Here is a 25,115-nt window from a genome sequence, read left to right on the forward strand (position 1 = left end):
AGTAATTGATGGCCATTGCACAAAACAGAAGGAACTAGAAAGTTGCTGGAGAGGCTTTCATCCTGCAGTGGATTGAAAATGGCTGATGATTGATGTCTTTAATTAAATTCTACATTAGTACGCTGTGATTGCTGCAACTCCAGTGGGTCTTCTTTTACCTGCAGATTCTTAATGAATGAAGAATAACTGCTCCTAACTAGATCAAGAGTATTACTTTCTGTTGTTGCTTCTCTAACATGCTGCTGTACAAAACAGCCATCCAAGAAATCCACAAAAGTCTTGCTAGTGTGCAAGTGACCAACCCACAAATTCCAGTCAATATCTGGAATGTTAAAATATCCCATTATAAGACATTGATTTACTAGACCACTATTTCTCTGTATAGCTGTTTGGTATGATCATCACAGTCATTAGGCCTATAACACTCTCAATATTGTTTTCTCAGTGCTTCTATCATACCAAACTGACTCAATTGCACTGATCACCCACATTGAGTGATAGATTTAATATGCTTCTTAACTAAGATCATAACTAATCACCATATATCCTTCATTATAAAGGGCAGTGCTTTATTTCAGGAAAAAAGCTATCCTTATTTATTTATTTTTCAAAAACCCACTTTTTTCCTTTATTTTTGCTTAGTCATTTAACTTTTATTGTACGAATGGAACCACTTAATACATGGTCTGATTGCACGAAATCCTTTTCTAATACCTGCTTCTTATAATGTCATGGCTCACTTAAAACGCATTAGTGTTTTATAATATAACACTGGTGTTTTGGGGAAGACCCAATGTAGCGAGTATGCTTCACATGGAAAAATGCTTGCACAGTGTACCGATATCATTAATTTTGTGCTAGTTATCTGCTCCTGAAAATATCTATTCTGCTTTTGCTATTGTAAAAAGTACATACAAGGCTTAAAAAATTAGGATTTAAGGTAATAATAGTGCTGGTAATGTATAATTAGGTTCTTTTGAAATGCGATACTCTTATCACGAGATTTGATTAAATTAATTTTTATTTTTTAGTCCCATGGCACCTAAAAGAAAATGTATTTTCAACAAAAAATTGCCCGACGAGTTTTTCCTTTCATTAAAAAGCTAGTACAGAAAGCGATGTCAGGTGCGAAAAATGTTCAGCTAATTTTAGTATCGGAAATAGTGGCAAAGCAGCAATTGCACAGTATTTACAGACAACAAAACACAAAAAGTTGATGTTAGGCCTTCATAAAGTAAATTGATAACCCCATTCTTCAGAAATGTAACTTTTGATAACAGAGTGAAACACTTGGCCCTTAAAGAAGCAACTTGGTGCTATCACTCAGTGCAACATAACCATTCATTTCGTTTAACGACTGCACTTCAAAATTAATCAAAAAGTGTTTTGATGAAAAGTATTCTTGTGGTAGGACAAAAACGGAAGTTATTGCTCAATGTTTTTGGTCCATACTCTGTTACTTTTGTCAAAGCTGATTTATCTAAAGCAAATCATGTTACCATTTATTCGGACTGTTCTTCTAATCATGGTAATATAAAGTTGTGCTGGATTTTTTTACCAAACCAAGGTGTTAAAGTTAATGTTTTGTGTGTAAATCAACTACCATGTAAAATTCTGATATAATAACAGCTTGCATCAACAAATCACTGGACAGATATGAAACTACTGAAAAATTAATTACTTTATGTCCGGACAATACCAGTTGTAATTTTGATGGTGCCCAAAGAAAAGGCAAACTGTTTTCCATAAAATTCAAGAAACCTTCAGCAATAAGTTGATTTGGTGTCACTTGTGCCCGCCACATATGCAACAACTGCATTAGTATTGGTGTAGAATGCCTCCCAGTTGATATTGAAGTTGTATTAGTGAAAACTTATTCATATTTTTACATCTACACAATTAGAATTTAAAAATATATGTGATGATATACATTTTCAGTATAAAAAACTACTAGGTTACAGCAAAACTAGATGGTTGGCTCTTCTACCAGCTTTAGAAAGGATTTTGAAATTTTTTAATCCACTAAAATTGTGTTTTTTGGAACAAGAAAGATGTTTCACAGATATCAAAAACTTTTTTAACCATCTGTTAGCTGAATCATGGTTACTTTTCGTTCATAGTCAAGCTTCAACTTTTCATGAACATATTCTAAAAATTGAATCTCAAGTTATTTCTGTGTGAAACTTTTGTCAATTTAAATGAATTGAAATTATAGTTGAGTGAACGAAACATCAAATTTTTACCAATGAATATTAAGAAAATCATTTTAGAATGAGAAGAAAAACAAAACAGTGATTTAAAATTATTTAAGGGATCAGTTCAATCATTTCACCAAACCTGTATTGACTATTTGAATCAGTGGGACAGTGCCTTCCTAGAAATGAAAGTATTTGAATGGATCCTCTTGCGAGAAATTCCATTGTGGACAAAGGTTGAGGAGAGCGTTTCAATTCACATCGTCAATATTCAGTCTTCTTTTATTTAAAACAAAAGAAGACTGAATATTGATGATGGCAAGTTATTCAATGAAGTTTGTTGTGTTAAAAATTGTTACTAAAGAGAAACACGAAGAGTGGCAACAAAATGAGGAAATGACCTGCCATCACAAATGGGTTGAAATATTTAGATATTTTATTGATAAACAAATATCTTTTTAATAGTATCAGCCAGAGCTGTAATGCTCAATACATTCTATGTTGGTATCAATATTTGTAAAAGAATAAGAGAAGTTTACTGCAATATGATACATAGAACACTTCCATATGATACTCTCCAGAAATTAAAACAAAAACAATTGAAAAATCCAAAAACTTACATTACAGTCAAAAATAATTAAAAATAAATTGAACACAATTAAAAAATCAATTTAACGAAAAAATTGCAAAACTATTTTCCGTCATGAAGCTGATATAACGCCTTTAGACAGTATGTAGTGATAACAGGAATGAAAATTACCAAATAGGGGTGAGCATGAAAATTAAATAGGGATTATTTGTCTTCGTGCATATGCACAAAAGACCACTAATCAGAGATTAGATGTGGCCAGCAAACATTAACAGAATTCTCATGTAATTTAATTTTGATGGTTTCTGCAATTAAGTCTCGTGTAATTACGTTGGACACTAAGTATTTTGGCCTCATTAAATAAAAAAGTATGTTTTTTGTTAACGACATGAAAGGCTAATTCTGATGCTGCTGAACAAGAAGCACAAACTGAGGCCACATGTTGATTAACACAAAAATTCAGAGGAAGCTGCGTAGAACCTTGATAAGACGAGTTGCAATCACCACAAGAAATGTTGTTTACCGGGTCATTTATTTGTGTTGTGAACGAGGAAAGGACAGACAGCGATTGTTCAGTATAGTGTGTAATTTCTGTATTGGCCTGGCCACAATTTTAAATTCGGTATTTTTAAAGAATCTGTTAAGCTGTTTGTGCCACTGTTCAATGTATGGAGCAGAAATAAAGTGTTTTTTGATATTACTGTTGTTGGTTGGTGTAGTGTTTTGTATCCTCTCCTTAGCTTGTACCCTAATTCGGTTTATTGTAGCAAGGGGGTAACCCCTGTTTAAGAATCTGCTGGTTAATATTTGTATTTCTGTGCCCAAAGCCAATTCTGTTGTTGAATATTTGTAGGCATTGAGAAATTGATTAAAGATAATCAATCTTTTGTAGGTGAACAGGTGGTAGCTGTTAATGCAGAAGCATACTGGTGTTTGTAGGTTTATGATAGATGTTAAATTGGATTTTATTCGAGTCCTGAGTAATCGCGAAATTTAGAAAATTTAATGACTTAGTATCCGCATTCTCCCTTTCAAATGTAAATTTGAGTCTAGAATGAATATTATTAAATGAATGTAAAATGTCTTGGATAGTGCTACTATCAGTAATAACTAGAACATCATCTAAATACCTCCCATAGTATGTGATATGGGGTAGAAAAGGCATCAAATGTATATGCTTAATCGTTGAGAGATAGATCTCCGATATTAAGCCACTCAGCCCCAATCCCGATCCAAGACATTTTTTATTTACATGCTGTAATGTAAGATTTTTAATCGAGTCCGTTTTAATTTCTGGTGAGTATCATATGGAAGAGTTCTACGTATCATATTGAGGTAAACTTCTCTTATTCTTTTACACAAACATCTTTTAAAAATTGTTGCATTTTGCCTGTCTCTCGGGATCAAATGCTACTGCCAAGCGAATATTTTCAGTAATAAACAATACGTGGACCAGCAAAAAAAAAACAACTAAAAGTCGAAACAGTGGAAGCGTGCATTTATACTAAATGCAATTTTGATATGATTTGTATGCAGTTTTATCATTTTTTTAAAAGATGAGCCTGATATTTTAAAGTATATTCATATGAAAAATATGAAAATTGAGTTGTCTTTTTAAAATAAATTTACATTATTATTTGATGTTAGATATTTTTATTGGAACATGCATTTTGTTAAATATTTTTGTAAAGATTTTCTTAGTTTTCCTCTGAACTTTCCTTTACAATACACAGTAATAAAAATAAACCTTTTTTTTTTTATTTTTTTATCCTTATGAACCTATTTCAGATTTGCCCTTTATTTTTTCCGGTTTGTCCTTTATTTTCTCTAAGAAAATATGGTCACTTAAAGCATAACCCATCAACCTTTCCTGTTCTGTCTATAATTCCTGTGTACATTGTACTTTGGCATAATTTGTCTAAGTGACAACGTTTCCATTATACCTACAGTGTCTGCTTTTGTTGACTTAATCAGTACTTCAAATTCATCAAATTTATTTATAATGCTCCATAATGCAAGTATATTCTTACTCTTAGTTACGCTAACACAGCCCATTTATTTACTTGTTCCATGATGACCTACAGCATGGACTGATATCACTGACACATTGCTTTCAAGGTTGCTGCATGTTCCAGTAGAAGTAGTGCAAGAATCACTTTCACCTCTGCCTGCAGCTGTTGTTAATCTAAGTGTATCCCCCAAGCTAGCAGTTTTCCAACCCACCTATCACTGCCTCTAGCATAAAGAAATATTCTTGCACCTCTTCTATTTAAATGTATCCGATCTCTGTAAATACAGTTTCTTGAAGATTAGTATAGGAGCAGAAGAATCCTTTTTGCGAAATATAAGACAGAACTGAGTTTTAGAAGGAGTAAAATTAACTAAGTTATCTTTGTTCCACTGGCTAATTACTTGGAGATCGGCATTTAAGGTACTGGTAGCAGATATTCAAAAAAGTTGAAGCAACTTGCGCAGGACAATATTTCTCAAACTTGAAGGTGGAATGCAATGTGTTATCATCAGAAAAACTATGGATAGGATATCCAGTCAATGGAAGAAGGTCATTATACAAGAGGAAAAGAGTGGAAGTAAGAACGGAACCTTGTGGAACACCAACATTAGTGGAGAAGTTAGAAGATAGAGCAGTCTACTATCTCCTGCAGTGAGTGGTCAGAGAAAAAATTGGATTCCCAGTTATAAAAGGCAGTTGGCAAACCATAATATGGATGCTTATTTAGAAGACTTATGCCAAACATGATCAAAAGCCTTTGAAATGTCATTAGCAACTGCTTGAGGTTTGTCCTTTATTTTTCCATCGAATTTATCCATAGATGGGTAACCTAAACCAGTATAGCATATCACAAGTGGATCATCACTGATGGAGTCCATACTAGCAACCATTAATCAGATGGAAGATTTCTAGATAGTTGGTAGTTAATGGATTTCTCCATTAATTTATAAATGGAGAATATTCCTCCCAACCAGTTATTGTCCCATTGCACTTACCAGTAGAGGTAATTGCAATGGGACAATAACTGGTTGGGAAGAATTTGTCTCCATTTTTAGGAACTGGCTGTATATGAGCAAATTTTCAAGCAGAAGGAAAAACACCAGTGGAATAAGAAATTAAAAAAAAAAAAAAAGTGACACAGAACTGGAATAGGTTAAGGAGTGTAGATTTTGAGAACGTGGAGAAATACTATCAGGACCTGGTTCTTTATTGGCATCAAGACTGTTCAAAATTCTTCTCACATCCTTTTGACAGAAGATCACAGGAGCCATTGAATGGAGTGTACTGGGAATGGCAGGAGATTGTTTACCAAAATCATCAATACACAAGTTAGAAGAAAATTAGGATGCCAGCAAGTCTGCTTTATCTTTAGCTGAGGCGGCAATAGAACCATCCATTTGGCAGAGGTGGGAATAGAGATGGGCAAAAGTTGTGGCCATTAGCTTTGGCAAGATACCAGAATACTCAACTACCATTTGCACAAGAAGCAAGTTTTCTACTCTCAGCCTGTTCAAAATCTAGTTTGAACTGATTAATAACTGCTTTATAATTGTTGCAAGCTTTGGAGAAGGCAGAAAATGAACCTGGAAATTTGAATATTGCAATATGCAACATTCCTATCTTAAACAGCCTTAGCACGTTTATTGTAAAAACCAAGTTTTAGATAAAGGATGAGATTTTAAGTTGGAGTGCGGAATAAAGCAGTTCATTCCTACAAGAATAATTTCAATGATATGATCCAAGCTAACATTCACATTGTACGATTTAAAAGAGTAATACAACCAAGGAAAAGAAGAAAAGAAATCTTGCAGATCACCCCAGTTTGCATTCTTGTAATGCCAAATAACAAGTAGTTGAGAATGGCCATGAGAAAAAGGCTCCATTGAAGAAGAGATTATCACTAGGTTGTGATCTCAGGTGCCTAGGGGACCACTCGCCTTGACCATGTATTTGGAAAAGTTGTTTGTAGGAAAAAGATTGAGGGTTGGTGTTGTGGTTAGGATTGTCTGGTATTCTGGTAGGTAAATGAACAATCTGCACAAGGTCATTGATACTCGCAAAAGCCTTGACATGTTGACCCAGCTGCATCTGTGTTTATAGAAAGCAGAAACCAGCTTGAGTTGTGAACAGTAAAATCACCAAGGAAAATACTTCTGTTAGCGAGTTGGACTGGAGAAGGTCAAGTTTCAAAGAGTAACTCAAAGAGTTCCAGTTGGTTAGTGGAGTTGAGAGAACAGAGACAACAGATGAATTTGACAGAATGGGGTAGAGAGATTTTAAGCCAGAGAAGATAGAAAAGTGGTGATTTCAAATTAATTCCACTGAAAGGGATTATCAGAGCAGATATATGCACAAGTACTACCTTTGAAGCAAAAGTAATCGCACAGCAAATAATTTGGACATCTGATATGAGCAGTTAAACTGATAATTGACATTCTGTCAGAAAAAGTAAGTGGGATGGTTAGCAGACTATAAGTGGAAATGGACATCACTGAGATTGGAACTGAGACCATGTAAAATTGTGAAATGAACAAGGAAGTGTTTGGGAGGCTTAGATCGTTTTGCAGATAAGTTTGTTCTATTAGTTTGACTATTCATGATATATTCAATAGGAAGGAATGGGGGAGAACATGTATAAAGTAAAAAAAAAAAAAAAATTTGGATGTGGCATACACACAGCAAAAATATATCCAGCTGTTTGACATATTGTGGCCTTGCCAATGCCCACCACGTACACACACACATCTCACACTCCCTCCAGTCACTATCTGGTAGAGTTGAGTCAATGAGATTATACACTAGCTGAACTGGAAGCCTCTTAGAGGGTTACCGATAGGTTCAGTGTAGTGAACTATTTAGCAGTAGCCTGTGAACACCGTTTTATAGCTATACTCTTAAAATGGTAGGAAAATTGGATCTCGCCATGCTGCCCATCATAACCTTAAAAGATATCAATTATACTGCATGATGGAAGTGATGTGATGGAGGGGTTGCCAGAGCTTTGCTCTTATGACTAAACATGGGTTCCACCACTACAAGTCTCCAATAAGCAAAGTGGTGGTATTGCACTGGTTGATGAGGGGCAGCATTCCTCTGTGTGGTGTGGAGGCCACACCATGACCCCTGCTTACATTGGTTCACACCTAGGTGGTCACCTCTGGAATACTAGTTGCCACATTTCACGACTTGCACATTGGTTACATCCGTGGTTACTAGCGATTCCACCATCATGAAAATGAAAGAAGAGGATTTGGTTGCCACAGAAAGACCAGAATTTGCAAAATTCAATCAGTGTCACCTGAATATCATTTCCATCAGCGTTTCAGACTTCCAGCGTGTTATATCTGAGAGAATGTATGTGACTACCTCAAGGACATTTAACTTCAGCTGAAGGCTGGAAAACAGAGGCGCGTTAGCACTTCTGTCTTAGATAAGGATTGCATGCAAATTATTAGTGATAGTTACAATAGTTTCATTTCCCATGCTTACCCCCCCCCCCCCAATTGAGTATTTTTATTTATTTTTTTTTTTATTATTTTTATTTTATTTTATTTTATTTTTTTTTGGATAGCTGTGCCAAAATTTCTGTAAATCCATAAGTGAGGTATTAGCAGATTCATTTTTGAATCCCCTATTGACTACAGATACCGAATTTGTACAACCCCATTAATTTTGATCCCCGTGTAACAAAAATGAGAGGATTGGAAATCAAGAACATGATCACATTACCGGTTGTGAAACCAAGGAGACACATCAGGCTGGTAGCTGCCTAGAATGGCCAAGAGGAAGACTGGCTTGAATTTAACACCAAGGCCTGAAACTCTAGTCCAACTGATTTCTGTGAAGCAGAGGAAAAGAAGGAAGTGAGCAAACTTAAGTCAACCTGAGCAAAAACAGTAACCAAACCAGACTAAGGACTAAGCCAAAGAACGACCAATTAAGAGCAGTGCAGCTGTATACCAATACAAACACTTTTAAAACCTGCCATAAAATGCTAAAACAACCACGCAACCAACCTCTAAAACCTAAGAAACCTCTGGATGTCATGGTTGCCTCTAGGCCACAGCTAGAGGAACTGATGGCCACACAAACAAACAAGATCACTGCAGCAGTGGGGCAACAAATTATTCTGTATTGGCTTGATGTGGAGTAGATTGCTACAGAGATAATAATCCAGAGCCAGGAATTTGTGGCCTGGCTGGAACTCACAACAGTCTTTATATTATATTGTTCGTGATCGTTATGAGCCATTTTCAATCCACTGCAGGATGAAGGCTACTCCAGCAACTTTCCAATTCCTTCTGTTTTGTGTAATGGCCATCCATTTACTACCCACGAACTCGTGAATTTCATCTGTCCATCTCCGTTGTTATCTTCCAGGTTTTCTTTTAGCTCCTCTTGGGTACCAGTCTGTTATTTTCTTAGTCCATCATGTCTTCGAACTATGTGTCCTGCCCAAGACCATTTCAGTTCTTTAGTTTTGATAAGAATGTCCTTTACTTGAGTTTTCTGCCTAATCCATGTGTTTCCTCTTCTTATCTAACAGTCTGATTCTCAGTATAATTCGCTCCATTCTTCGCTGTGTAGTTCTCAGCTTCTCTTCCATTCTTTTGGTGAGTGCCCAAGTTTCACTTCCATAAGTCATCGTGGGGAGTATACACTGGTTCATTATTTTACGTTTCAGACAAATTGGGATATTGCTTTTCAGTATGTGACTATTTCCTGAATGCCACCATCCGAAATTTATTCTCTTCACTTCCAGCCATTTATCATTATTACAGCTAATGACTTTCCCAGATAAGTATATGAATCCACCTTTTCAATTACTGCTCCAATAATTATATCTCTTTCTGTGGCATATTTATTAATTATTACTTTTGTTTTAGCCATATTCATCTTTAGTCCAAAATCCTTACTAACTCTGCATAACTGATTAAGATTTTCTTCTAATTCTTTGGGATTGTGGCTTATGATCATAATATTATCTGTAAATCGTAAATGGTTTAGGTACTCTCCATTCACATTGACTCCTTTCTGCGACCAGTTCATTCTTCTGAAAGCTTCTTCAAAAGGCAGCATCGATTCTTCTTCAAAAGGCAGCATAATATCTTCGAAGCAGTAAACAACTTCAAAGATATTATGTCTCCTTTTTGAACTCCTTTCTCAGTCATAAATTTTCTAGTCTTTGTCTAGTCCAGGGGTCCCAACCTTTCTCGGTTCACGGCACCCTTAGTGTCTTAGTAAATTTTTCACGGCACCCCTAAGCCAAAATAAATACCTAACGCAGTAGTTCTTGACCTTTTAATATATAATAATTTTATTCTTTATATAGAGGTACTAAATAAAGATCAATTATAGATCACCACAAAATTAAAAAGATACAGTACAATGGATTCTGTACACCTTTTTATAATGAAATGTATAAATTTCAAAAAAAATAATAACTTTAAGTAACTTAAACCCAAATTGTACAGCACCCCAAGAATGTTGTTGCGGCACCCTAGTGTGCTGTGGCACACCGGTTAAAAACCACTGGTCTAGTCTAATAAAGGAGATAGCTTTCTCATATATTTTCTTAAACATAATAATGTATGGGGTGTCTGGGTTGCCTTTTCATAATCCACAAATGCCAGGCATAATGGTGTTTTATATTCATTTGCTTTCTCCATTAGCTGTGATATTATGTGAAGGTGATCCATAGTTGAGAATCCTGTCCTAAAACAAGCTTGCTCTTTCAATTGATTCTTGTCAAGTATTCTTTCTAATCTGTTAGTAATGACCCTTGTGAACACTTGTAGATGTGGGACAACAAGCTAATTGGTCTATAATTTCCAATTTCTTATTCGTCTCCTTTCTTATGTAGCAAAATTATGATTGCATTATTCCACTCCTTAGTGGTCATGCCTTTCCTAATGTATTTTGTGAAGAGTCTTGCCAGTTTGTGTCATGTCTCTTTCTTTCACTTTTAACAACTGTACAGTAACTTCATCTTCACCTGGGGCTTTTTGATTCTTCATTCTCTTCAACGCATGTTCTACCTCATCAGGAAGGATATCGGGTATATCGTATGTGTTGCTAATTTGTGGTCCATCTTCCCCACTGCTTGCATCATTTCCTTGCTCCTTTTATAATATATAGTAGTCTTTTGCTATTTATAAGTACACCATCACTGTCCTTCAGTTTCAATATCATTTGCCTTTCTGTATTATTGCTCATGATTGCTGATTTAAGTCCTTTGTTTTCCCTTAATGCTTGTTCTTTTTATTTTTATTTTTATTTTTTTTTTTGTGTTTAATGTTGTCCTCTCTGGGTCTCTTTCTAATGGCTTTGCATAACTTAGTATATACTCAATTCTGTCCTTATCAGTGTTTATCTTGCACTTCATTTGTCATCTTCGGTTCATCATGACAAGTGTTTCTTGACTAAGTTTTTCTTCTTTAGATTTGTTTTTGCCTATAGGTCTCTTGGGCTTTATCACTTTCAGAAAATTGTTGTATTCCTCATCGGTATCTTGGTCCTGAAAGGTCTTCAGAAGCTCAAACTTGTTAAGTTCCAGTACATACTGCGTTTTCTCATCTTCTGTTATCTCAAAAACCTTTGTATTATTTATTCGATTCAGTTTTTTCAACTCTTTTCTTTCATCTATATCAAGTATGGATCTTACCATTCTGTGATAACTTCCAACATTTTCCTTGTTCAGGACAGTAACATCATTCACATATCTTCTGTTAGTGAGGGTGAAGTCAATTTCATTAGTTGTTAATCCATTTGGGCTCTTCCATGTCCACTTTCTGTTTTCCCTTTTCTTGAATAAAAGTGTTCGTTACTGACATTCCTTGAGATTCTGCAAATTTTTCAATTCTTTCGCCTCTTTCATTTCTTTCGCTAATTCCAAAATTCCTTAGCTTCCATTTCTGCATTGTTTTGTCTCTTTTCAACCTTAACATTGAAGTCCCCCATAATAATAGTGTAGTGAGTTTTCTGTTCATCTAGAAGTCTCAATTTCGGTGTACATTTCTTCAACCTCTTCATCATCATGGCTCAATGTTAGGCATATATCATTATAACCTTTAGTTTTTAAAATCCTGAGTAATAGTCTTGAAACCCTTGTTGATTAACTGTCGCTCCTCGCAGAATATACCGTATTTCCCCATGTATAAGACGCACCTTAATTTTGGGGCCCCAAATTTGAAAAAAAATGTATTACATAAAGTTATTGAACTCAAGTTTTATTCATCATAAAATTTATACAACTCCCATCCATTAGCTTGTCCTCATCTGTGTCTGATGATGAATCTCTGTCTTCATATATTGCTTCGTCCTCAGTTCCATCTATGGCATTTGAAATGCCACACTTCTTAAATGACTTGAGAACGATCTCAATCTTTATATGATCCCAGGATCTTTTCACCCAGGTACAAACTTCTCCTATAGTTGGGTTCTTCACACTTCCTGCTGGTGTCAAATTATCCCCAGAAGACTTCATCCATTGGTTCCATTCGTCTCTCATGGCAGCTTTGAAGGGTTTGTTAATGCTGACATCAAGTGGTTGGAGCTGGGATGTCAAGCCTCCAGGTATGACGACAAGTTTTGTTTTTTGCTCTGCAGCAATCTTCTTTGTGTTTTTTTATTATGTGTGCCCTGAACTGATCAAGCACCAATAGGGCAGGTTTGTGTAAGAGCCCACCTGGTCTCCTGCTCCAAACTTTCTCAAACCAGATCTTCATCCCATCCAACCCTTGTCATGAACGTGGACAATCACTCCTCGAGGAATGTCTTCTTTTGGCATTGTTTTGCATTTGAAAATCTGCATAGGAGGCAGCTTGGTTCTGTCGGCACAACAAACTAGAACAATTGTGTAATGGCTCTTTTCATGTCCACTTGTCTTCACAGTTACAGTTTTCACCCCCTTCTTATCAACAGTTCTGTTACTTGGGACATCAAATTGAAGGGGGACTTCGTCCATATTTGCAATCTGTCCCAACTCAAACTGATGTGTCTTCCGACATTGAATGACAAAACGATGAAATTCAAGGACCTTCTGCTCATAGCTTTCAGGCATCTTTTAGGCAAGTCTGGTTCGTGTACGCATGCTTAGTCCATTCCGTTTCATGAATCTGAAGCACCAATTGTGTCCCCCTTTGAAATCAGTAACTTCTTTTTCATCAGCAATTCTTCTTGCCTCATGCTGAACCATCTTTGTGGACACAGGAATTCCAATTTCTCTTTGCTCTTCAATCCATATCTTCAATTCCCTCTCTAAATCAGGCCATTTTGCTAACTTGCCTCTCATGGCCTTTTCAGTAGGGTTTCTTCTTCCCGTAGCCAGTTTCGGATTGTTTTCTCAGTTGGAGGAGGACCAAACTTACATTCAGCACCACGATTTCCATTCACTTTTGCAAACTGGATCACTTTTAACTTGAATTCAGCACTGTACGAAAATCTTTTCTGAGCCACTTCTGGGCAGAATGTGGCAAAACGTAACCTAATATTACCGGTAACAAGTGCGAAACAATGAGCGCAAAGACAACAAATGCGAAAAGGTGGGAAATGCAAGTAAAAAAATCTACAACTACTGTATAAGACGCACCCAGTTTTTAGACCCCAAATTTTTCAAAAAAGGGTGTGTCTTATACATGGGGAAATACGGTAGTTATTCTCCATCTCTCCTTTTTTGACCAGCATGTTTCTGGTTTCTCTGACAGTAGAATCATCAATGATAGCTACTTCCTGTGGAACTGTCCTTTGCTTCTGGTGATCACACTGTGCTGCCTGTCATTCATGAGTGTAAGCTCCACTTCCTAAAGCACTCTTGTTGCTCTGAGCTCTGTTTTGTTGCTATACTCTGAAACTTGATTTTAGTTAAATTTAAATTAAAAACTATAGCACTATCACCGTAACACTGAGATAGAAAAGTACAGTAATAAGGAAGATTAATTACTATATTTAATCACTCGTATACCAAAAATGAAATTAATAATATAGCCCAACTGGAATACATTTTAAGGTGGCATTTCCAGGCATCTTAACGATACCCATCATCAGACGATTCTTGCCTGCTGGCAGATTCCTACTTGCTGATGCTAACAGAACTTGATGTGCATACTGGCAATAGGTGCTGCCAACAGTTAATTCATGGGAGAGGGATTATATCTATTAACCAAAAGAAAGATGCCAAGTTTTACTATCCTGGATCCAGTGGTTCTTGTTGGAGTGGAAGCCTTAGGGTGAACTTTGCTCTCATACTCTGATTACCTATGGTTGTTTTGCGGGCTGGTTATGGGGGTCTGGACGGAGTTGTATCTTCGCTGCTCTTTTCGATATATGGACTATTTTCTTGTTGAATAGGCGAAAATATTGAGAGTTGAATTAGCATTTATTAAGTAATCAGATGTGGTGTTTCTTTGGGTCTTCGTTCACAAGGTTGCAGACTCTCTTGATGTTTCCTTCAGTTTGAATGGAAACCGGCCTTCCCGGTCTAGGGTTGTCCTCAGTTGACTTGCACCATCATGAAAGCATGCAAGCCACTCAAACACAGGATAGACACTCCTCTCCATAAACCATTTTAGGTCTTTGGATGCTTCTGTTGCACTTTTACCCAACTTAAAATAAAATTTAATTACTGAATGTTACTCCATCTTAAAATTTCTGACACAGAGCACTACCAACACCTTGTTACTGCTGCAACTGGGGAACTACTGAAGTGGTGCTCACGCACATGCACTCTATCGAAAGTGCATACTCTAGTGGTTCAAAAAGTGCACTATTTTTTTTATATATAGTGCACCATTCAAACCATTTTTTGCACGATGTTTTCCTGCGGACAGGAAAAAATCAGTCCTATTATTTAATTGGCAGGCTGTATTTATCATAATCAGCCTATGACTATGTGTTTTATAGAAATTTGGCATTACATCTTTTTTTTAACATATTCAAAAGAATATGAATAAGAGTTCTTGAATTTTTAATAGAAAAAAACCTAGAAATTCTTTCCTTTAAAAGGTATTATGAATAACATTAGGTGAACAGGGTGATTTTAGCACACAGAGCTCAAGATAGGAAGGAAGGGGTTGAGGTCAAATGATCCATAAATGCATCTTTGATTATTTCGTTTCAAATCTAATAATTTCAAAATCCAAATTATGTTAACACTGTTGGCCCCACTAGGTATGATTGATATATCTATTGATGATCCTCTTTTGATTTGTGAAAACTGAGTGAATATTTTGGATGTACATGGGCACATGAAGTGTTTAGAGATGGCCATACAATAAGTATGCAAAATTATAACTGGGAGTTAAATGATTTTGTGACAACTGAGAAGAGGAAAGTGGTAGAGAAACTGTTAAGCAAAAAATAAATAAGGCACCTTGAGATATTGCAATTTGTCCATTTATAATAAAAGAAGCAGCAAAAAGAAGCAAGGGAGGTTTGTATGGATTGGAGATGTCCAGATTCTGCCCTGTTCATAAAGGGAATGAAAGGAGAAGTGAGTAATTATAGACATTTAAGCTTAACTTCTGTTCCAGAGAAATTAATGGTGCAAGTGTGGTTAAAGAAGTCATTCAGGACAATCTTGACAATAATAGTTATATGGCAATCACAGCACAGGTTTGTTAAGGAGTAATCTGATTGGCTACTCCAATGTAGTAACAAATAAAGGAACTGGATACAAAAAAATAATATTGACATTATATATTTAGATTTCAGCAAAGTTTTTGATACTGTTCCACACAAAAGACTACTGTACAAATTGGATCAGTGTGACATCAGGGTCAGAGAGTGGTTATTAATGGGCACTGCTCTTCTTCTTCTTGGACTAATGTTATTAGTAGAGGCCCCCAGTATTGTTAATATTGAAAACACTAAAGTACTGGGCCCCTTGCTTTTTGCAGTATTAACGATATTGATGAAAACATGTCAAGTATAATGTTAATGGAAAAAATCAGAGTATGATGCTGCAACAAGATCTAGAAAAATTAGCCAAATGAACTGAAGTGGAAAATAAGGTTTAATATTAAAAAATTCAAGGTACTACATGTGGAAGCAGTAATCAAAGGGAAATAACAATTGGGTGTGTTATTCTGGTAGTGGAGAAACAGTCCTGAGGATAGTTGTACAGGATGCTAGGAAAGCTCATGAGGTTTTGCCAGTGTTCTCCCTGCTTCTTTCTTTCTTCTTTCTCCCTGCTAGCAAAATGGGATTTTGCTAGCAGGGAGAAAGAAGTGATTGTCCTCTTGTATATGATTAGGTAATATGGTCATATACAAGAGGACAATACATAAATGGTTAGGCTATATCTTGAGAAGAACTATATACAGGTCTGGAAGCATCATTTTAGGAAGGATATGGTTCTTTTGGAACAGAGAACAGCAACAAAATTAGACTGGGATATGCAGAATTGAAGTCTTGCCAAGAAAGACTAATTCTGCGAACTTTAACATCTGGAAACCTGTGAGGAGATCTGATTGAAGTGTTTAAATCATTAAATGGATTGAGTACATCTATTCAAGAATTCATGGATAGTATTCTAACTGTTGGCTCAGATGACACTCACATAGGGGAACATAAATTTAAACTAAAAAGGATGCATAGACTGATTGTTTGTTGGAACAGACTTCCACCTGGTGTTGTGAAGATTAGCAGTTTAAATAAATTTAAGGAAGAATTGGTCAAGCTATTAGAGGAAATGTACAGGTGAGGTGACTTTTTTTTTTTTTTTTTTTGTTTTATTTTTATTGTGGTGCCGTGTATGCTTGTTTCCTTGCATAATTTACAACTACTAATGCTAAAGAAGCTGAAGAAATTTTGTCATAAAATGTCAAATAAAAAATTTGTGTAAATATTTTACCATTTTTTTAAAAAAAGTGTGATATTTGAATGTGTATAGTATTACAGCATGTGCACACACACATTTGATATTATTATTATTAGCTATATGGTGCAAGGAAGCCTGAGGCTTATGCTGCACCGCCAAAAAAAAAAATTTCCCCAGTTATCCTAAGAGAGAGAGAGAGAGAGAGAAAGAGAAAAGTAAAAGGGAATCACCAAGAAAGAGAAGAATGATGATATCCAGCTCAGGACCCTGGGTGTGCCAAACCCATACTCACCAGATGTGAGCCCCTGGGGTTAAATATGAGAGTGTAGTTATAGAATTGATCAAATTGCATACCTGCATATCAAGTTAGTTAATTTTTTATTATTATTACTGTTACTGGTGTTTATGCTGTCTTTAAGACAATGATGCTTTGTATGTTCACATTGTATTTCTACTGTAGGATGAAGACAGTAATGACAGTGATGAAGATGATACAGCAGAACTGATGGCAGAATTGAATCGTATTAAAAAAGAGAGAGCACAAGAAGAAGCAAAGAGGGTAGGTATTTCATAGTTTGCCTATATATATATATATATATATTTTTTTTTTTTTCTAAACTTATTCGTTGTTATTTATAAAATGATTTACCTGTGACATTAAGTTTGTTTTACTGTGAAAATTTAGTATGAAAGTTTATTTTTAGACCAAGCTGAACACAAAATACACACCAACAATGATTCTAGTTTTTGAAGTCTGTCATTTGATGTATCATTTTAAAATTCCATGTAACACTATCATAATATGGCCATTTCTCTGTTTTTGTGCTTTTCATATGTGTATTTTTAGTTTAATATAACCAAATAATAAATATACACTGTCTCAATTTAGAACACTTTGAGTCCCTGCTTTAATGTAATTGGCAACAGAGGCTGATGTATTCTGTTGATATTATTCATTCATTGATTTTGAAAATTTCACTAAAAAGTAGCAAGATTATTGCAGGTCAATACGCATAAGAATGGTCATTTTGTGGCTATAGCCCAATTTCATGACTCACAGAAAGCTGCTGAAAAGTGTGTCAAACCTATATTTCTTATTTTACCATTAAAATTTTAACCTTCTGTGACTTACATGGCATCTGATACCCTTTTTCTTTTTGTTGTTGTTTTTCTGTAGTTGGGAGTGGGGCCGTATCAATTTGTATAATCTTTAACACCAACATTGACTAAAGTCTTCCGTATTGGGAATACCCAAAAAAAAAGAAAAAAAAAAGTCAGCTGTTTTCCAAAGTGAAATTACAAAATGAAAAGCATAATCAGGGCTGATGAACCATGATCTTGAAACTGTATGTAGATTTCAGCAAATTGACCTCCTTCGCACCTAAAAGTGTCATATATTAGTACTACTAGTGAAAATTATGTAAGAAAACAAGCTTACATAGCATCAGCAAAAAAAAAAAAGTCCCACACAACTGTCTATCCTCTCCATTAGTTTGTCTAGTTCGTCCTTGAATTTATTCAAACTACCCACTTCCAGAACAACAGATGAAAGTTTGTTCCACAATCAACTATCAGCTGGCTAAAGGTAAATTTCTGTATATCTATCCTGTAACCAACTTTCCTCAATTTGGATTTATGCCCCCCCCCCCCCACCCTTGTATGATCTAAGCAAGAGGAAGAATTACCATCAGCATTGTGCTTACTCAACCCATTCAAATCTTTAAACCCTCAATCAGATCTAAATGAAGCTCTTTTATCAGTCTCATTGCCATTCTCTGCACCATTCCAACCGATCCACATCTGCCATAAAATGATTCCACCAGACCTGTATGTAGTGCTAAAGATGTAGCCTAATCATTGCCTTCTACAACAGGATAACCACCTCCTCCTTATCTCTGTTGAAAAAATACCTGTATAGCATTTTGACAAAGCTGCGTGTCCTGGCAGCCTGTATGCACTGCCCACAAAACTTTACATCTGACTGCATAATTACCCCAGGTGTTTTTCATTTAACATCTCATGTTGTGATCCAAGTCACATGTGATTTGCTAGATACCTTCAGTAGCCTGAAAGATCAGAAGTCTATTCCTCTATGGATTGAAATCATCTACAGCCTTTGGCATTTCTCATATTGTGGAAACTTACCACAACAACCCAGTTTTGTAAGTTTCTGCAATATGAGAAATATGAAGGGATAGTAAACCTGAAATGGTTTGTATGAGTAGTGGCATCCCTGGCAATAAATAGATATGTCTTCTGGGGAATTATTATTTTTATAAAGTTAAGAGCAGATTTCCTTCAAAAGAACTTGAAAACAGCAAACATACATTAATGATATGCATATATACTGGCTTACAGATGAATAGAGGTTGCATATCCTTGATGTAAATGTTTGTATTTAAAAGTTTTCAATTATTAATATACCCTTTTCAGTACTTGCAATATTCTTATTATAAATTTTAATTGTTTTTACTTAATGTTATTTAAATTTATTTCTTATGGCATGTATTTTTTTTTATTTAACTTTTATTTAGTAATCTAACTTTAAATTTAATAAAATAAAAAAATCTAAAAAAAAATCATGAAATAAAAACTTAAGTGACAAAATCAAAAAGAATGAAAGAATAAAAACACAGAATAAGATCTCACTGCCACCAATAAATATAAATTTGTACTGTTACTTCATTCTCTATGTGATTAATATGTATTTAAAAACATAATATACCAAAAAAGTTTTTTACTTTACAAGTAGAATGACCAAGAACTAGACTTTATTGCAAAACTGATTCAGTTGAATGAAAATTGGTAATTATGTTAGAGATAAATTAGTATTTGATTTAATGCACTAAAAAATAAAAAAAGACATGAACAAAGCTAGGAGTCTATTAAATACTTGTAACACTTCATTAGATTGGATCAGTGTATAGTCTCCTTGGTATTACATTTGGCAGAATTACAGTAATGCTACTATTATCTAAAATACAATGATGGAAAATGTATATGGGTATAAATAATGGCGCCTCCGTAGCCAGGTGGGCAGGGGCAGTAGTTCATAGCACACGCTTCTTGATTAGACTGGAGTTCGAGCCCGTGACCACCAAATACGGAGAATGCGGAAAGTCGGGGAATAACCACTGCATATCCCCAGCCCGGATAAAGGGTGAGGATTGGCGTCAGGAAGGACATCCGGCCGTAAAAATTGCATGCGAAATCAATAAAAACACTGACCCCCATATATAGTGGGGAAAAAGAGAGGACAAAAAAAATAAAATATGGGTATGAATAATATGTTGAAAATGTTGCACAGGACTAGTTTAGTAAATACAGTAGGTGTGACAGTATGCAGACTTTTTTGCTAGCCAAAAAACTAGGAAATAATGAGAGCCTTTGTGGCTTGATGCATTGTTATGCTAGAGAAGCCAACCATCGTATTCTCCATACTGAGGATGCACACAATGGATTCTCTGCAACAATTGTTTCAAAACAATATATAATAGGCAGCAGTAACACTTTGACCATAGGGCACAAACTCTTTGTGCACAATTCTCTTGCTATCATAGAATGTGATGAATGTGGTTTTCATTTTTGAAACTTTATTGGCTTTGGGCTAGTTTGCTGACTTCTACTCTACACTTTGTTGCAGGGTCATACTGAAAATAAAACATTCCATCACCCGTAATGATTAAATTCAGGTAGTTTGGTTTGCTTTCGGTGAGTTCTCCGCAGTATTCAACGTGTGCCTGTCAGTTAACAAATGTGTTACAAACTACACACACAGTCCTTTGTTTTATCAAATCCTGGGTTATTATTTGTCAAATAGTTTCCTTATTAATGCACAGATCTTCTGAAGTAATTTGGAGCATTGTCCATCTGTCGTTGGTAATAATTTCCTGCACCTTTCCAATCAACTCTGGCATACAAACTGTTTTTGCTGGGCCAGATGTTTGTCACCTTCCAGTGATTCTCTTCCACAGATGAAATGTTTATGCCACTTGAACACCCGTATACAAGACAGACTTCTCTTCATACACATGCTTCATCATTTCGAACACAAAACTTGATTTTGGTCTTTCTTCCATTGCCCCTCCACAACACAGATACAGAATAGAAGTGCAGTTCAGCTCACACAGTATTCCGAAATGATGGCAATTTCTACTGACCTTGAGTGTGGTACTCGAGGAATAATCACTCTTTAATTTCATGTTTACATCTAATAGATTGCAACACCAGCAACCACTCATGACATCTGTCTCATTTTCCAATTGCTGCACTGTGTATGTGCAATAATAATAAAGTAAAAGTCCTCTTTTGTAATTTCCGTTTACCCTGTTTCTAATTTCTTTTATCTAAAAACAACTATTGGTGATACTACACAAATAACAGACACTCAACAGAACTAGCATGAATAATTTTTTTTTTTATCACTGCCAATGTACACTGAGTGGGCAGAAATCATAGGTAGAGCCACCCAGATAAGGTTTGCCCAGATAAGGGCAGTCACATGGCAAGACATTCAATCCACTAGTTCATTTTTTATTATTTAATAAAAAATTATTTTATTGTTGTAGGGAAAATTATTCCCTACAACTACCGTTGTAGGGAATAATTTTTTTTTTTTATTTTATTTATATATATTTTTATCTTTAAATTCAGTTGCTGTTTACTGCAGAGATTTAACCTTGCCACTGCTTAGACTTCGCATTTGAATTGAACCATTCTAGTGGCCTAACAAAAAATTATTTATTTTTATTTATTTTTATTTTTTTCATTAAACTAATTAGCGTTATATACACTGATGAGCCAAAATATTATGACCACCTACCTAATGTGATGTTGGTCCTCCACGTGCAGCCAAAACAGCTCATACCCAGCGAGGCATGGACGCTACAAGATTTCTAGATGTGACTTGTGGTATCTGGTACCAACACGTAATGAGCAGAACCTTAGTAGTTCACCCTTAACTCCTGTAAGGTCCGTGGTTGAGACACCGCAGCCGCAGATTGGAGTTGCTGTTCCAACACAAACCGCAGGTGCTCAATGGGATTGATGTCTGGGGAATTTGGAGGCCAGGGCAATACCTGGAAGTCTTCCTCATGTTCCGCGAACCAGTCTCGAACAATCTGGGCGGTGTGGCATGGCGCATTATCCTGCTGAAAGACAGCACCGCCAGATGGGAAGACTGTTGCCAGGGTGTACCTGGTCAGCAATGATGTTTAAGTAGGTGGTAGATGTCAAAGTGCCCAGCACATGGATGACCAGACCCAGGGTATCTCCAGAACATTGGCCAAAACATGACACCGCCACCACTGGCTTATTTTCCAGGCACCATAGTTTCCCCAGGTAAATGATGCACACGTACCCGGCCGTCCACATGGTGGAACAGGACGGCCTTCCAATCACTCAAGGTCCAGTTTTGAAGCTCTCGTGCCCATTGTAGGCATTGTTGCCGGTGAACTGTGGTTAGCATGGGCACTTGGAGCGGCCTGCGGTTACACAGCCCCATTTTCAGCAGGGTTTGATGTACTGTGTGTTGTGACACATTACTCCCGTCACCAGCATTCCAATTACCGGCTAGTTGCCCTTCTGTTGCCACGTACCATCCAGGAGAGCCCTTGCTCACCTCATGCATTGATGAGCCGTGGTTGTCCAACACCTCGCCAGCGGCTCGTGGGTTTGCCCTCCTCGGGCCACTTTTGGTATGTACAAACCACGGCTGACCATGAGCACCCCACCAGCCGTGCCGTTTTGGATATGCTCTGACCCAATCATCTGGCCCTTACAATTTGGCCTTTGTGAAACTTGCTTAAGTTCACTGCTTTTCCCATCTGAAGAACAAGAGTAACATTGATTAACGGAGCTCGGTATCAGGTGTTTTTATACTGTGTCCTGACCCGCACACGTGCCATAGTTCACCTGCAGTTGCTTTGATTTGCATAAAGGCTCACTGGTCATAATGTTTTAGCTCATCAGTGTATGTATTAGCATTAGTAGTGGCAAACGATGCAAGAAAGCAGGCTTATACAGCATCAGCAAAAAAAAAAAAAAAAAAAAAAAAGTCACTTCCCATTTCACCTATTTATTCCCTAAAATAGTTTTTCTAGTTCTTCCTTGAATTTATTTAAGCTGTCGACTTCCAAACAACACATGGAAGTTTGTTCCAACAAGCAAACCACACATCTGTTCTGCAACCGTCCTTCCTCAATTTGAATTTGTGCCCCCCCCCCATGTGTATAGTCTGAGCAAGAGGAAAAATCTCATCACCATGGAGCTTTCGATCCATTAAGCCTTAAACACCTCAATCAGATCACCTCACAGGTGCCTAGTTCTCCAGATGCTGCAATTTGCAGAACTGAAGCCTTTAATGGCAAGAGCACCCCTTTGTTCCCTTGACCAATCTTGTTGCCCTTCTCTGTTCTCCTTCCAGCAGCTCTACATCCTTACTAAAATAAGGCCTCCAGACCTGTATGCAGTACTCAAGATCCTGACTATTGCCTTATAAAATGGGATAATCACCTCCTTATCCCTGCCAGCATATTATTCATATAAATAATTATCCTGCTATAATTAACTGTATACTGAAACATTTGTTTTAGTATACAGTTGAATGTAATGTTTTCCTTTCAATAGCGACTTTTATTTATGCCAACAAAGGTAGAAAAAATGTAAACAAGTTTAATTTCTCAGCCCAAGATAATTTTGCAGATGTAATTGAACATATTTTTCGGTTAAATTCAGGCACTGGGCATTTTATTGTTTACCAACACTCTGTTGTTTTGAAGTGCCATCAACTGATCACCGGCTTGCATAATAACAGTTTGTTTTTTTTTTTTTTTTTGCTTTATTGCTTTCAGTTAACAAAGTTTACTGAATGCAGTAAAGATAGAAAGTGTGATCTCTCTAAAGCGTGTACATTATGTACACGCTTTAGAGAGATCTATTATATTTATAGTGCAGTGCTATTATATTTAAACTGTATAATGGCAGTAAAAACAAAACTCGGCGACCTTGTTAGCATATGCAAGAATGTTTACTGAATGTATTCAGAGCACAGTTATCTTTGTCTTTCTCATATTGAGAAAGTTAACCTTATATTCACAAATGTCTATTTTAAATAAGAATTATGAAAATTCTGAACAGTTAATAAGAGTGACTGAAAATTTCCCCTGATTAATTAATACTGACACGTTTTTGAACCTGTGTATACTTCAAACCCATTTGACTCAAAAGAGACATATTTGATCCTGTTGGTGTTTCCGCTACAAGGTGGTGGGGGAAGGAAGTTAGGGGTTTCTAGTATTTTTACCATCAGTGTAATTATGGCGTTTTAGGCACCGTTTGTTTCTAACTCCCCCTTCTCTCCCCAATTTAATTTTCTAGTGGTGAAGTAGGACTAGTCTCTAAGGCCCTCGGCATTCAGGGAGTAGGGACCTGAATGGCTGCGGCTTTGACCTGCATTGTGAATTTTTCATCGAAGATTCTGAACAATATAATCTTCAATGCCGCTAAAACCTTCCAAGGATATCTAGTTCCTATTCCTGGATTATTCCCTAGTGGACAAAAATTCAGCAGAGAAGAAGTCTATTATTCCAAAACAAAACACATTTATTAATGACATCAAACAAAAGCGGTACATTGAATTTTCACCTGATACATTGGCAAAATATTACAAACAAATGTGTTACTATTTTTCTTATTTTAACTTAGCGATTGATACTAGAAAATCTCTAATCTACTCTTCATCAGAGCATTAGAAAACATTAATCATTATAGCGTTTTGAAGGCACATTACAAATAAGTGTTACCGTTCTAGAAAAAAATCATTATCCTGTGCTAAAATATTATCATTCTTTCCAAGTGAGAATTATTGTGAGTTAATTTTCTGTTCGAATCATTCTACCAGAATCTTGCAGGAGGTATTTTAACTTACCATTTCCCTTACCAAGCTTTTCTATTTTCTCTCTGGCGGTTGTGAATTCTTCTGAATTCGCGTCTTCTTTGCCTCCCTTGCTTTTCTGTTTTCCGGCTTCTAGCCTTCCTCTAATTCTCTTTTTTCCTCTCACCAACTCCTCCAAACAAAACAACAACTTCCCCTTTTCTACCGGCGTCTGCCCTTTTATATCCCGGAAAACTTTCCCACAATTAAGGGAATCTTGGCCTATCATTGGACCGTTCCGATCTGGGACTTAGGTCCGGATCACTTACATAACACATGATGGTCAAGAGCGTAGGGGGTGATCACATCATCCCTTCTCCATTACGCTACATCTTTTGTTCTCTCCTCCCCTCCATCGCATTTTGGGACTGAAAAGGATGCTATACAATACTTGTAAGCGATAGCATCATTTGCTTAATGAATCATTGATATGAAGAGGTTTTGATATCTTTCTCTAATGGTGAGATATGAAGTTACTGAAGTTACTGTGTAAGTAACTTCATATCTCGCCATAAGAACTCCTGCTGCTTTATGGAAGATTAGATTTCACTGCCCACCCTCCTTTTAGC

The 25,115-nt window shown here is 36.3% G+C and overlaps 1 protein-coding gene across 4 annotated transcripts in view; it reads left to right on the forward strand.

Moving 5' to 3' along the window:
- The window catches only part of c12.1 (spliceosome-associated protein CWC15), a 274,176-nt gene that overhangs the window by 133,011 nt on the left and 116,050 nt on the right, over positions 1–25,115 (forward strand). For all 4 annotated transcript variants that reach the window (XM_090377905.1, XM_090377903.1, XM_090377906.1 and 1 more), the window contains one exon: positions 17,074–17,172. In XM_090377905.1, the coding sequence (XP_090234031.1) occupies positions 17,074–17,172 (99 nt within the window). The remainder of the gene's footprint in view (positions 1–17,073; positions 17,173–25,115) is intronic.

The sequence above is a fragment of the Mastigoproctus giganteus genome, chromosome 7, assembly GCF_048544385.1.
Source record: "Mastigoproctus giganteus isolate SK-2022 chromosome 7, ASM4854438v1, whole genome shotgun sequence".
NCBI classification, from domain to species: Eukaryota; Metazoa; Arthropoda; class Arachnida; order Uropygi; family Thelyphonidae; genus Mastigoproctus; species Mastigoproctus giganteus.